Consider the following 14,166-nt stretch of genomic DNA (forward strand, 5'->3'; position numbering starts at 1 on the left):
GAAACAAAAGTTGCGGTCTGAGGCAAAATCCCAAAACAAATGAAATGTGAAAGTCTTTAGCAATGGTTCAATTTCAGATTTCAGTTTTTGTTCTTCTGAAAGCCACTGCCCACCACTGGTAGGCTGTGTCTGTGCTAATTTGCCAACACTGAACCAGCTCACACTCAAGAGAAAGAAAGACTCAATACGGTGGCGTGTTGACCGAATATGAAATACAACCGTCTGTGTGCGTGTGTAGGACATTTTGACAGGAAGAAGTAAGGAAAAATGAGAAGACAGATGAAGCTGAACTTAGTTAGAACTTTATTCAGAAATATTTCTGCAGATCGTTTTCTCTACAAAACCAAATTGTAGTGTTTTTAAATAACTCAATTGTGTTTGATAACTTAAAAAAAAAACACACACAGACATTCAACAAACATTTGTTTAGTACACACTGCTCAGTATAGTCCGTGGGCCCAGTGGCTTTATCGTGTATTTTTGTGACCCAATAAAAGGGTGGGAGTCAAATATTTAATGATAAAAGTATACTATCATCATGGCTTTGTTTATGTACACGATATTATACTTGGTTTTAGAAATTCACTGCCCTCGCCTAGCCAGTCAGAGAGGCCATTAAGGCGGCTGTCTTGACCAATGAGAAGCACTGTTCTACCGGAGATCACGTATCACAATCTAAATAAAATAAAGAAAAGAAACTACGAAACATTCAAGATTCCGGACTCATAGACAAACACAATTTTATCTAGCGACAAAGAATATTGTGAGAAACGTAGCTACATGTGTATTTCGTCTACAAAGAAATCCACGCTCGTGACTTACAAGACAAGCCGAAACACGCTGTAGACCTCAACTGATATGCATTGTTGCCTATTGATAATATGCATGATTTACAAACAAGCAGCACATTATACAGGTGCACAGCAAAGAAGTACTTGCAAGTAGTGTCGTCACTAAGGTATGTTTACTTTTTTACTTGAACTTAAGCATTTAAATGATCGTAATTATGGATAGATAGCTCTGACATTGACTGAAAGATCTCCACTTTGTCTGCTCCATACCTGATATCCGACTTATATAAGTTAGACAGTTTTCTTAAAAATAATGACTTCAGGTATTCCCATGTTATAAAACGGTTGCAGCATATATCTATTTCTAGGAAATTAGGTGAGAGTAACATTTCTAAATGTTACAAATTTCCATCCGCAAAGATGGTTTTTAAGTCTGCAGAGCAGCTGATGATAAAGACTTTGTGCGATGCGTTTTGTCGTTCCACCAGTGTGGCAACAGCCTCTCCCAGGTCGAGGTTATTCAAGTAGCCAGGCGCCATTCCCTCTGTTGTAGCAACACCTGTATAAATCTTCATCTGCCAGGACCAAACAAGACAAGACAATGGGGAGAATGCAACAAAGGTGACGATGGAAGGTTTCGATCAAACTGTTCTTTGGGATGCACTTGTACACGATACGACAATTATCACGATATTGTGGGGAAGTTGGTGATACTATAAAAATCTCACACTATTGGGGGGGAGAAAGACAAAGAGCTAAATAAAGCTATGCCAGTAAGTTCTTTGCCATCTTGAATTACTTTGCAAACAGAATGCAGCGTGTCTTCCTATTGTCTCAGCAGCGCAAAGTATCATGGGATATGTAGTTTATAATGCTATATTTGAAGCGGGCGAAAAGTAATGTTTTCAATACGATATCGTGACAACTTTAATATTGTGAGATTATCTAGTGATGGGGAAATGAAACTTCATGAAGCACCTGTGTTTTCTTTTTTACTCCTCTAGATGGCGCTTTTGGTTCCAAGATGCAAGTGGACATATGATCACATTCCATTACACTAGCCTTTATCAACCAAGAGCACCATCTAGGAGGAGTAAAATAATATCGCAAGTGGTTCATGAAGCTTCATTTTCCCATCACATCCCTACTCCTTAGTCAAGGTACCACATAATTTAAATCAATTGTAATACCCAAGAGTACTTAGTTATGGTTTGCTCTGTAGTGCTATGAATGCCTCACTTGGTAGAGTTTACAGGGCGATTCCGGGTACTCGTCTCGTAGAACCTGGCAGAAGGCCAGGGCACTCGCAGCTCCTACAGTCAGGAAACCCGTCCCGTGCATCAGGAGCTTTTCTCCTGCTCCTCCTGTGATGCAGACCAAACGCGCATTGATACTGGTTGAATGTTAAACAATTCCAAACACAGGCTACAATAACAAAACCTTTGGAGAGCATCACTTTTTTTGCAAGGCTGGACCTCAGATTTGAAAAAGTGAGCAGCTACGTTGTTAACATTACACATTGACTTCCTACTTCTGGGCTTCATTTCTCTGGAAAAGGTTTTCACTACAATGGCAGTTTTAGGCGCTTGAGTGCTTTATGTTGATTGAGGGAACATTTGGAGGTTGAAAGCTAATGACTTGCACAAGTCACACTGAGGGAGCTGAGGACTGAACCTTGGAGTTGGGAGACCACTGGAATCCCCGAAAAACCAAAAGACATTATTAACTCATTCACTGCCATTGACGGCTATAAACGTCAAAAAATCATTTTAACTATTTCTATTAGTTTAACATTTTTTCCACTTTTATTAACAAGAGTATAAAAACCTAGATTTTTTTATTGTACATTTAGAACAGATATGAAATTTGTGTTTAATTGCGAATTAACTAGTGAAGTCATGCGATTAATTAGGATTAAAAACTTTAATCGCCTGACGCCCAGAATTTTTTATCTTCTTTTTATTTATTTACTGCCATATAAACGTCAAAATTTCATTTTAACTATTTCTATTAGTTTAACATTTTTCCCCACTTACTTTAACAAGAGTATGAAAACCTAGAATCTTTTTATTGTACATTTAGAACCGATATAAAATTTGTGATTAATCGTGAGTTAAACGAGTGAAGTCATGCGATTAATTACAATTAAAAAATTTAAACGCCCCTTGCTACCAACTTTTGATAATCTTTTTTTTTTTTTAAAGAATTTATGGCAGTGAATGAGTCAACATGAATAGGATCAGATATGGGCTGGAATTGTTGATGAGTTCTCACCTGTGATAAAAGTGTAGCTACATTTGGCGTCATCCCTCACCAAAGGAAAGAATGCCTTCCATGACACAAATGTACTGAAAAGTAATGACTCAATGACCTGGAGATGTGCAAAGACACATAAGACATTTGTTTTCACCAGTAATATTAAATATCACACAAAAGCGATTACTGTTACCCCTCTGTATGCAGTACTCCCACCCCCAACATACCTCGTAGCTCTTTAACCCTCTGTGCATACAGTACATACCCAGTGCAGATCTTTGAGGGTCTGTGTATGTGGAGGTCCTCCCTGCCACCAACTGAACCCCAGCGAGGAAACGACATCTGTAATCTTTGCCACTTTCTTGAGCAGGAGCTGCTTTGCTTGCTCCGCTCCGTCTTCTGATCCTGACAGATGGATACAGGACATCTTACAGACTTCATTCAGTAACAACACCAGAGCACAGTTCAAGAACGCGTCTACAACTGCAGCTCTAATCATGACAAACGTGTGATTAAAAAGTCTCAATTGTGCATTGACTACATTTCCCAAGATGCATACCAATTGTGCAACCCTCCAAGTGATGGCGTTCTGCCACCATACGTATCCATGTCACTAGGTTATGTTTACATGGACAAAATGTCTTTAATCCGACCAGTAATCGGATTGGAACTAAACTGTGCACATGAATCCTTTAAAAAAAACAAAAAAACAGTCTGATTGCAACTTGTGTTTACATATATCCCACATTTGATCGGAATAAATTATTCTGACATGATCACGATCACTGCAGGATGAGGTCACTGAACGACAAATAAAAAATCCCCAGTAAAGCTACTAGTAGCTTACAACACTTTAAAAAGCCCTACTATTTCATGCTCATAAAAGGGAGAAAAGGGGGAGGAGGACAATCTCCATTGGAATATAGTTTTTGTTCCCCATAATAACAAGAGGAAATTCTGATTCAATTGTTATTATTATTTCATAATGATAATACTATCATATCTGTTATGTTTCTTTTCTAATTAATTGGTTAATTTTGGCTAACTGATCCAGGAAAACTTCTGTCCCCCCCCAAAAAAAAATAATCATGAAGTGGAATGTCCTATTGTCATTTAAAAGATTGGTTTGCAATACTTTGGTCATTTTTATAATCTTTCCATCATCTTGGTCAGTATATTGTCATCAATTATTTTTAATTAAGTACCACCAAAAACAAGTATTGAACTTAATCTGTATTGGCCCATTAAAGAGACCAAATCTTGCATCAAAAAAAATGAACCAATAATGATGGGTTTACTTGGGAAATACAATAAATAATAACAATAATAATAATCACTTGCGTGACTCACCTACATCCCCCACTATTGTGATGAGGTTGTCTCTCATGTTGGCAGAGATTAATGATTTGAGTCTCTCCAGTCGGTTGCTGTCTCTCGAGATCACTGCAACTTTGAAACCTGCAGTAAATAAAACATACGCTCAGACATATGGACATCTCGGAAGAACAGAGCTGCCCCTGCACCTCTGTAGAGAGGCTTAATTAAGTCTTTTACATTTGCTTGCTTCGAACCTTTTTTGTTGAAGATACACTTCAGCATTAAAATATTTTAACATCAGTTCAATTAAAATCAGACATATGCACATATATGGTCCATAATGGCATCTTTGCCACACTATTCGATTGTAAGAGCCGTCAAACAGGCACAAAATGCAGAATTTTGAAGATGCTGTTGTTTTAAATAAAGTGTTACAACTATCCCAAATAAATTAAACATTGATTGGTTTTAAGCATGCATCATAGAGTGGAACTTGACCTATGCACAGCCAAAACAGTCCTGATACATTTCAAATGTTTGCTGATTAGTTACATACTGCCAACAAAGTAAACACAACCCAAAAGTCAGCAGTGTGTGCGTGTGCGTTCTCTCCAAGTCGATCTTACCTTTATCCAGAAGAGCTTTCACTATTCCAGAGCCGACTGTCCCCGCGCCACCCAGAACCAACACCACTCGGTCTGACTTGGACATGACAGTTTAGCCGAATTTGCCTTCTGGATCCACTCAAGTGGTGAGATTGCTATCTTGTGACGGTCTTCATAGCAAAGTGGCTTTTAAATTAGGGAGCGATTGAACCTCCCCCTATCAATTGCACAGAAGCCACGCCCTAGGTCTAACCGTCCAACTGAGTTTGTATGACTTTTTAGTAAAGCCGTCCTGGCCACCAAGAACCCGTTGAGAGTTGACGTAATATTAAAATATGTCGCTTGATATGGGACTTATACGGCGTATGTCATTATACAGTATTATTTTCTTTAATGTTTTATTTTATTTCTTTTTGTTCATTTGAAATCCCAGATTTTGTTTTCGAAAGTTCCAGTCACACAAACTACGCGGGTTCGAAACCAAACGCACCTCAAGCCACGTGTCACGTGACACAACAGGTCTTCCGGCCAGATATCTCTCTGTTTACTTGACAGTCAAGTGGCTAAATGCGGCTCGACACCGTGGCCCCAAAAATCTTCTAATTTTATAGTCTGAAGAAACAATCACAGGTGAGATTACGCATTTGTTGGTTTGTTTGTTTTCAACAACCATGTCTGTCGAGCTATGTGCTCCACAGCATAGCTGAGCATTCAGGATGTTACCGTTGAATGTAGTGCACAGCTGTTGACGTTCTGAAAAAATGGCTTGTTTTTTGGCCGGAGAATGTTCTAAAATCCGAAATATAACACTTCTTGGTCAGGGTTGTGGTTGAACTAGGCGCATTTAAAAAACAAAACAAAAAACACACACGCTTGGTCCAACATAGCCATTGTAATCTTAGTGGCTATCTTTTATTTCCTGAGTTCGACTCAGTGCTTTTGGGAGGGAGGCGGACCATGTTTCTTAAAAATGTCGCTTGCTGAACATGTTCCAAAACCAAAATGGAGAAAGGCTTTTCCACCCTTTTTTTTAGTCGACATTTGTGACACGCATTGCGAAAAAGGAAGTCGCTCCCTGGAACACAAACAATTCGCGATTGTGACGGATTGGGTAAACCAGTTTGCAAAATAATATTCACACTGTCGCTGTGATTAGTTTCACATTTGTATTAAATGCTAACGTATTAAGATTAAATTCCCGGAGTGGATGGGTCATGCGAATTATTGGATCAAGTAATGACCTAAACCAAGGAGTTAATTCCACGTATCTGTGCAGTTTTTCATCAACAAGTGTTAGTGATAATAATGGTTTGAAAGTTTTAGTCCAGATATTATTCATAATGCACCTTTGGCAAGCATCCAGTCAACTGTTTAATAGAAAAAAAGTCAAATAAGGTTAGCTCCCTTGTATTCAGAAGATATTCTGATATCATTTCTTAACTAACTTTACATGCTTTATGCATTTTTCCACAATTTAAAACCACTTCCCCCGTCTGTGAAGATTATTATTTTTTTAAATAGAGCTGTTCTGTCTCATGCAAATGAGCCACTGCTAAATCCCAACACCTCTATTGTGGCGCCAACAACGAATATGTTACCGTGATGGATGTCTAAAGACTAGAAAGTTAGTGTTTCGACTAGGTGAGCTTTAAGAATGGCAACCCAACGTGTGAAGATTGGCTTGGTTGTGAAACATCACATTGATGGGTGGGCAGGCACTGCAGAGACTTTTTTTCTTTGTTTAATTTAACAACAATCTGAATTTATAATACATGCCATAAATATTAACATGCTAATCATAAAAAAGTTGATCAGCCAATGTATGAGTTGCTGCCACTGATCTGTCTGTCCATGCAAGCCATATGTCATTATTAATAATCTTTTTTCTCATCTTTCTCAGCTGTTAGCCCAAGATGAGCATGTTTGACGAACGAGCGCAACATTTAGTGGTTGCTTATGATCACGCGTTAGAGCAGCAAATAGTGAGGCGAGGTTCATCCCTGGTGTGCAGCGACGAGGATCTGTGGAAGCAGGCGGAGGAGCTGTTGAGCAACAAAAATGCCCAAGAAACGCACTGCTTGAGTCTGGATCCTCTCAAGGTTATGGAGGAATCACTCAAAGTGGAGGCGGATTCAACAAAAGCACCCAAATTTGGGAGCGCCAAGCGAGTCAAAGCGAGAAGAGGACTGCGAAGCCTGGCCAAAGCGTTTGAGGTTCTGGAGCAAGCTGCTTTGAACCTGTATCTTGGACCCTGGAGGGAAGAGTACAAAGTTGTCAAGGTTAATTGATTTATAAAATATTTGATTTATGCTGTGTATTCTCTTTAGTAACTAATGCAGTATTTAACAACAACAAAAAAGTATATTTATTCCCTATAATGTTTGTCTCCCAGATGTACTCAGGCATGTTCACCCACTTCATCAAACCGGTGCTGTCCACGGCACAGATTGAGAAACTGTTTGGTTTGCTCGGATACCAACGCTCCACACGGCGGGAGCAGCTTCATCTCCAGTTGCTCCAAGTCAACCCATTGATTTTGGATGATCTCCTCTGCCTGTCGTGCGCCTTTTTTCTGGCGCGCTGCGAGTGTCGCCTCCTCATGACGGCCCTAGACAATCATAGCGGTGAGGCCCAGTGGGAGCTTTGCATGGTCAGAGAGAGACTGCGGGGAAATGTCCTACAGGTATGTCAGAATTAATTCTACTTTGGAAATGAATCATTGTCATTCGTTTTAACCAAAGCATGTCACAAGACATGGGAGTTGAGTGCTGGTCTATGATCTCATATATAATATATCACCTTTAGAGAAGAAAAAAGGCAATATGCACTGTGCAGTGGATCATCCAGAGTAAAATCTGCTTCAAATTTCAACAATGACACCAATAAAAATTGGATTAGAAAAAAATAAAGCACAATTCCATCACACTTGATCACTTTTATGTATATAGTGGAGAGGAAACTTTATTTGGACGTACGCCGCCATTGTTCTTTATGCCGCAACGCATTCAGTGCGTAGTGACGTAGAATGGCGGCGGGCTCTCTGCCGAGCAATGGGAAAAAGTTTTTGGTTTTTTTTGGTAGGTCTTGGGCTGTTTAACATGCCTCCCAATTTTAGACATTCAATAGACCATTTCAAAGCTTTGGATTTATTCAACTCCCAAAACTACGGTCATGGCCTCATGCCCATTCATCCATGCACGTTGAACACTCTATTCCAAGGGTCACCAACTCTGGTGGTCGAGGGCCCCTATCCTGCATAGTTTGTGTATCTCCTCCAGCACACCTGATTCAAATGATTAGGAACTTTATCAGAGCTTAATGATGAGCTGATACCGATACTGGTATTAGTACTCGCCCATCCCTAATTTTGAGACATAATATTTAAAATAAAAAAACAATGACAGATCATTTTAAAGAAAGTCTTTTTTTTAATATCCCAGTATAGCATTTTCTCTTAAAATAGCATGAAATTGTTGGTAAATTTATATTCTTCTAATTTCTAGTTCGTGATTGTAAAACGGCTACATCAGTTGCTGTCACGAGTACTGATACACTGCAATAAGCCCATGTATCAGCCCCATACTGATAACTGGCATCGGTACTCGCCCATCCTGAGTCATGAGAAGATTGCTTCAAAACTGCACATGAAACCTTTTAAAAGCTGCTCATGTATGTTGTGCCGTGCGTCTCTGCAGGTTGCGCTGGACAACACGAAGCGGACGATGGGATTCAAGCAGCCACTGATGGAGTCTGATGAGGAATCTGACGTGGATTTGTATACAGACAAGCAGGTTAATGGGGGGCAGAGAGGCGTGCTTGTCCCTAATGATGACAGTTCCCGCTCGTTACCGTGGGGCACACTGCCTGTTAACTTGCACCACAATGGAGCACTGTCCTCATCCTCCCAAGCCACGACAGAATGTGTTTGCGTTTCAACACTTAGCTGCCAGGTTAGCAGCAATTCGGAATCCAAAGCGTTCAGAGGCTCCTCGGCCAGAATGAGCGCAGGCGGGGATGCAACGGCCCATTTGGATCGACAAGCTTACGCTCAAATGGAGGATACGTCGGCAGGGATGGGAAAGAATGAGGTTGAAAGCAACACCCTTTGCAGCTGCCTCCAATCTCCTCACCTCTACTTGAACCAGTGCATGGAGTGCAACACGGTCCATGACAGCTCCTGTGCCGTGCTTCAGCATTGCTCCCAGAAAGGACACCAAGTGCTGTTGCCTAGCGCGATGAAAGAATCGGCAGCCGCGGCGTCACCTCGCAGCCTAAATGTCAGACCGCAACCTTTGACTGTGCCGCCAACACTCAGCAGCAGCGCCGCGACAATGTCCTCGTTATCTTTGTGCGATAACCCCAAACCGCTGAGCCCCTTTTATCCTCCAATCAGTTACCATGACTGCTGCGAGCGCAACCGCCTGGACTTGCAGGTTGTGTGCCTCAGCTGCAGAGTTTTCCACTCTGCTCCCTGCAAAGAGTTGGATTCCTGCCTAAGTCAGCACACGCTGAAAACTCTGGGCAAGTGCTCCTGTGGCAAGGCTTGTTCCAGAAAGCCCTTGGTTCTGTGCAGCTATTGTGGAAGTGAGTATTGTACTGTTTGTTGGTATAGAAATCCTCTGCTGTGCGTCTGTGGCCAAACACTTGACCAGTCATCTACTCTGTGATTTGTCAGCATTCGTAAGGCCAAATTTATCCTAGTTTCAGTGCCTTAAGAGTTGGGTTGGGGCGTGGGGGTAAGAAGCACAATCAACCAAATGCTAAAATGTTGCCTTGACTTAATAAAAAAATATCAACTGTTTGTGTGAAACGTTTTTATTTTAGGCCTGCATACCACCTTTGCTCCTCAATTTAATTCTTGGCCACAGGCCATATTTACACAGTCCCCTTTTGTTTTCCGCTTACACTCTTGGGGCCCCTTGAATATGTAAATCACTGCCACACAAACTGTTTTTGTTGTTTGCAGATAGACAATTATATGCATGGTCACGAGGACATAATGTACCCAATTTGTTTGTTTGATAAACATCTAAACAATGTCAGACAAATCCTGAATTAGGTAACACCGAAGTGGTACCTGCCCGTTGACACATTTTGCCCAGTTAAAATGAATATTGGGTTAATTTAGGAACACATTAATTTGTTCTAGCAACTTAATCTGACGCCCTGATTGAACGTCAGTCCAGTGACTTTTTTTAATTTAACTGGGGGTTCAAGATTCATTATGTGAACTTAACCCAGGATGTCACCAACTCCAATCCTAGAGGGCCCCTATCCTACAGCATGTATTAGATATTTCCCCTCCTCCAAGACACCTGATTCAAATGATCAGCTAATCAGAAAGCTTTCACATCTGCGTTTCATTAATTCTTCTGATTGGATTTTGTGATTTTTTTTTTCATTTTACAGTCAATTTAGTTGTCGTCTTCATATCAATGAATGCCTTCTATTTTAGTTTTTGTTTCATTTTCGTCTGGGGAAAAAATTTGTGACAAAAATTTTTCGTTGACAAAATTAGCACTGGCCCAGATCAAGTGTGTTGGAGGAGGGAAACATGTAAAACTTGTGGACCAGAGTTGGTGACCAGTTGTGTACTGCAGCACGTGCAGATTAGGAATATGGTGAAGGTCAGAAAATTAGAAGATTGAGGGAAAGTACATTTATTTTAGTAGCTTCAAAAAGTGTAACTTGTATGTTTTTGGTCTGTTTCTGCCATGATAATATTTAAACAAAAGGTTGAAATATTTCAATTTGTGTTTGGTGAACAAATATACCTAAATTGCACTTTTTGACACAAATTAATGTACTTTCCCTCGATATTCAAATTTTCTGTCCTGCCATATACCCTGTTGTGTACACATAATCTTTTACAGAGGTGCCTTAATTCGTCCGACTTCTTAAGTGTTGGCATTTCTGTCTCATAACCAACCTGACTAGCCGAGTCAACGTTCCACTTTTGTCTGTATGCTGTCAAATCCAGTGCTACAGTGCTGCCATCTACCGACGTCTGTTCGTCATTACAGCAAGAGGCTATACAAGTAGGTAAGAATTTTGCAGACAAATTTAGAATGTCGGACAAATACAGTGCGATAGATGGCGGCTGGCATCTTTCACCCCTACCCGTTAAAAAACAATATACTGTAACAAGTATGTTTTTGAAACATACTTGACAAATACAGTTGCTGGAAGCATAGGGTTGGATTCCAGTTGACAAAATGTAAACGTCCGCAACAGTGAATAAGTTATAAATCTGTGTAGCACCAGTTATGTACTGGTACTTCCAACATATTTCATAAGTATTTTATGCTTGCATCTAATGTTTGTTTCCATCACAGATAAGAGTCAAACAATTTGTGGCCTGATCTTGACCTTTTCTAGTCATTGTATGCCTGCCAGTTGATATTGATGAAAGTCTTGCTGTCCATGTGATCAATGTAAAGCACCCCATCCAAGTGGTCCATCTCGTGCTGGAGGATTCGAGCTGGCCAACCGCTGCCCTGCCAAGTCGTATCTTCTCCTTTTTCATTCAGACCTAGCGGGAAATGAACACAAAATAATGTATTTTCACTTTTTTTTCTTTTTTTTTTTGCAGATGACATTTATAACCAAATTCAGTTCTCAAATTGTGTACCTGATACTTCCACAGACAGGTAACGTGGAACTGTGGCAGAGAAGCCACAGATACTCTCACAACCTTCTTGAAAATACATCATCTGCCAATCCAGCACCCTCATCTGGGGGTTGACAAATATTCTCAGCGGCTGGACGGAGAGTCCACGAGCTTTTCTAGACACGGGCGAATTGTCATCCAACATCTTCTGAGGATACTCCAAGGCCACGATTCGAAGCGGCACTCCGATCTGTGGGGCGCTTAATCCAACACACTCAATTTTACGCATGACTTTGACCATTGTGTTAAGTACCTTTTGGATCTCAAGTCCTTTAATAGCATCTGGGTCAACTGCTGCAGCTTTTGACCGCAGGATCGGGTCCCCTACCTGACATACATGATTGTAGGGAGGACTGGGAGGGGATATAATCTTGCGTTTAATGGTCTGAAAGTAGGACCTCATCTTGATGTTGGTGGAGTAAGAGTTTGCATCAGGTGCACATGAGTTTGGGAACGCGTGTGGAAAATGTTTGGAAGGAGCTGCACAATGTCTTAAAGCCACGTTTGACAGCTGGAACATTGAAGAACACCGGGCCATAGTGAGGGCAGAGTCAGGAAGTCAGGAAAAGATGCACGCTTCTACAAGAAGGTGACACAGGAATTGATTTAGAAAGATGTCATCCGTTTGCCAGGTCACCGCATCATCAGGTAAAGAATTTCTCTTCTAAAGTACTTTGACATTTCTCAAAAGAGCAATTATGCATAAGCCACACAGACAACATAGCCCAAATAAGTCGACAAAACCTCCCTCAAAAACTTAAGTTTGATTTTTCAAATCCATATATTGGTATTCATTATGTTTTACTATACTTCTTGTTCGATGAACATGCACATTTGTTGACTTACAGTTTGACAGATCCCTTGTGTGTTGCCTTCACTCATCAAGATCATGTTTTCTAGGGGGTGTTAAAAAAAAAAACAATTCGGCAATATATCGCGATCTTACAGTGCACAATTCTCGAATCGATTTTTAAACATCAATTTTTGATGGAAATATTCAACAAAACGTCTTACTTAGGGTTCACACTTTAAGCATGGAAGAATGTTCTATTAATGGAACATTAAGTCTTAATATTTTATTTCAGGGCTGTTCAAACATGAAACGGACTGCAACCTGTTTGTTAAATACAGTAGCTCAGTTATAAGCCTGAAGTTTCAGATAAATAAATACATTTTCATACAAATCTTACAGTGTACATGTTTACTGATTAGTATTTTCTAAATTTGAGTACAAAAAAAGAAGAAGAAAAAAAATCGCAACAATCAATTTATAGATTTGTATCGGGATTAATCGGCATCAAATCGAATCTTGACCTATAAATCGTGATACGGATCGAATTGCCAGGTACTACGCAATTCACACCCCTAATGTTTTCCATCGCTTCCAATGCTATTTTAATGAATTTTATAAACTAAAAAGCCACCTATCTGTTTCTTATGAGGTATTTTAACAATTAATGTTGTGTTTGTTCATTTTTAACTCTTAATTTTTGTTTTCTAAGCACAGCACCGATATATATATATATATATATATATATATATATATATATATATATATATATATATATATATATATATATATATATATATATATATATATATACACACACACACACACACTCATTATATAGCCTATATGCTGTATTTTACTACATTTAAAATACTTTACATATTAGGCCTTCATATTATTTTGTGTCGAAAATTCCCATTTAATATTGAGGATTTTTGTTATCCTGAATTTACCGATTGTTTCACGAAGTGACCGGAAGTATTAACTAATTAATTAATTAACATCATTATTGTATGTTGTCTCTTTGTTTGTTTAGCAAGCTTCTAATGAGGGCAGCTTTTAAAATTAGGATGAAGACATAAGCGGCTCAGATAATGGATGGACTGAATGTTTATGAAACTCAAATTCACCAAGAAATGGTCACACCTAAAATCTCGAGCCGCGTTGATTATTATTTTTCTGCATTAAAACATTGGCCAAACATTGGTGCATTTTCACTCGTTTTAAAGACTCACAGATTTCTTAATAATTATAATAAGTATATTTATATCAATGGAAAGGAGAGTCAGTGGTCACACAAATACCTACTCAATGTCATATCGATGTTGGTCGGACCATGAAAGTTGAAGCACAAATTTAAATGCTGCTTCTCTTGTTCAATTGCTGTTTCATGGCTGGCCATAGAACTCCAACACAACATAAATGTACAGTATTTATTTTGAATCAATAAATAGTACCTGTTATCTTCCCAACTTGCTGCTTGAAAAAACATATGCAAACAGCTTTAGTTATCAGTTCCGGGTTCAACATCGAATATAAGGCAGTAATGTCACAATAAAAGTATTTCACACGAAGCAGCGTTTAGCTTATTTTGAAGAAAATACGGAAGTGCAACTTCCAATATATATACGGCGAATACTCATTTTGTGTTGGACTAGACGTCAATATCATAATGGGCTGCGGACCATTTGTGTTAACTTAAACCAAACTTTTGGCTCGTTCTGCATTTGCAGCCTG

General features: G+C 39.5%; 3 protein-coding genes across 6 annotated transcripts; 1 reads left to right on the forward strand and 2 right to left on the reverse strand.

Annotated features, from left to right (window-relative positions):
• Window positions 1-286: 286 nt before the first annotated feature.
• Window positions 287-5,157, reverse strand: LOC144053612 (uncharacterized). Its single transcript, XM_077568241.1, has 6 exons — window positions 4,991-5,157; window positions 4,398-4,505; window positions 3,313-3,452; window positions 3,066-3,162; window positions 2,031-2,155; window positions 287-1,366 (listed from the first exon to the last, which is right to left on the reverse strand). The coding sequence occupies exons 1-6, from the start codon at window positions 5,073-5,075 to the stop codon at window positions 1,190-1,192; spliced, it is 732 nt and encodes a 243-aa protein (XP_077424367.1). The 5' UTR covers window positions 5,076-5,157; the 3' UTR covers window positions 287-1,189.
• Window positions 5,158-5,209: 52 nt separating this feature from the next.
• On the forward strand, window positions 5,210-9,770 carry spata2l (spermatogenesis associated 2-like). Its single transcript, XM_077568234.1, has 4 exons — window positions 5,210-5,599; window positions 6,870-7,248; window positions 7,362-7,652; window positions 8,665-9,770. The coding sequence occupies exons 2-4, from the start codon at window positions 6,883-6,885 to the stop codon at window positions 9,634-9,636; spliced, it is 1,629 nt and encodes a 542-aa protein (XP_077424360.1). The 5' UTR covers window positions 5,210-5,599; window positions 6,870-6,882; the 3' UTR covers window positions 9,637-9,770.
• pdf (peptide deformylase, mitochondrial) lies at window positions 9,769-13,958 on the reverse strand. Of its 4 annotated transcripts, none has more exons than XM_077568235.1 (4): window positions 13,887-13,958; window positions 12,486-12,535; window positions 11,601-12,218; window positions 9,769-11,501 (listed from the first exon to the last, which is right to left on the reverse strand). In XM_077568235.1, the coding sequence occupies exons 3-4, from the start codon at window positions 12,175-12,177 to the stop codon at window positions 11,344-11,346; spliced, it is 735 nt and encodes a 244-aa protein (XP_077424361.1). In that variant the 5' UTR covers window positions 12,178-12,218; window positions 12,486-12,535; window positions 13,887-13,958; the 3' UTR covers window positions 9,769-11,343. The 4 variants fall into 4 exon arrangements, with proteins under 4 accessions (XP_077424361.1, XP_077424363.1, XP_077424362.1 ...); XM_077568237.1 differs by having other exon boundaries at window positions 13,738-13,936; XM_077568236.1 differs by lacking the exon at window positions 12,486-12,535 and having other exon boundaries at window positions 13,887-13,950.
• Window positions 13,959-14,166: the final 208 nt, after the last annotated feature.

This window comes from Vanacampus margaritifer, chromosome 6, assembly GCF_051991255.1.
Source record: "Vanacampus margaritifer isolate UIUO_Vmar chromosome 6, RoL_Vmar_1.0, whole genome shotgun sequence".
NCBI lineage: Eukaryota > Metazoa > Chordata > Actinopteri > Syngnathiformes > Syngnathidae > Vanacampus > Vanacampus margaritifer.

Coding starts and splice junctions, on each gene's coding strand:
- LOC144053612 (XM_077568241.1), bottom strand. CDS start 5,075: ATGTCCAAGTCAGACCGAGTGGTGTTGGTTCTGGGTGGCGCGGGGACA. Junction 4,506..4,990: donor GAAAGCTCTTCTGGATAAAG/GTAAGATCGACT, acceptor TATTTACTGCAG/GTTTCAAAGTTGCAGTGATC. Junction 2,156..3,065: donor TAGCTACACTTTTATCACAG/GTGAGAACTCAT, acceptor TCTGCATCACAG/GAGGAGCAGGAGAAAAGCTC.
- spata2l (XM_077568234.1), top strand. CDS start 6,883: ATGAGCATGTTTGACGAACGAGCGCAACATTTAGTGGTTGCTTATGAT. Junction 7,249..7,361: donor AAGAGTACAAAGTTGTCAAG/GTTAATTGATTT, acceptor TTTGTCTCCCAG/ATGTACTCAGGCATGTTCAC. Junction 7,653..8,664: donor TGCGGGGAAATGTCCTACAG/GTATGTCAGAAT, acceptor GCGTCTCTGCAG/GTTGCGCTGGACAACACGAA.
- pdf (XM_077568235.1), bottom strand. CDS start 12,177: ATGGCCCGGTGTTCTTCAATGTTCCAGCTGTCAAACGTGGCTTTAAGA. Junction 11,502..11,600: donor CCTGTCTGTGGAAGTATCAG/GTACACAATTTG, acceptor ATTTCCCGCTAG/GTCTGAATGAAAAAGGAGAA.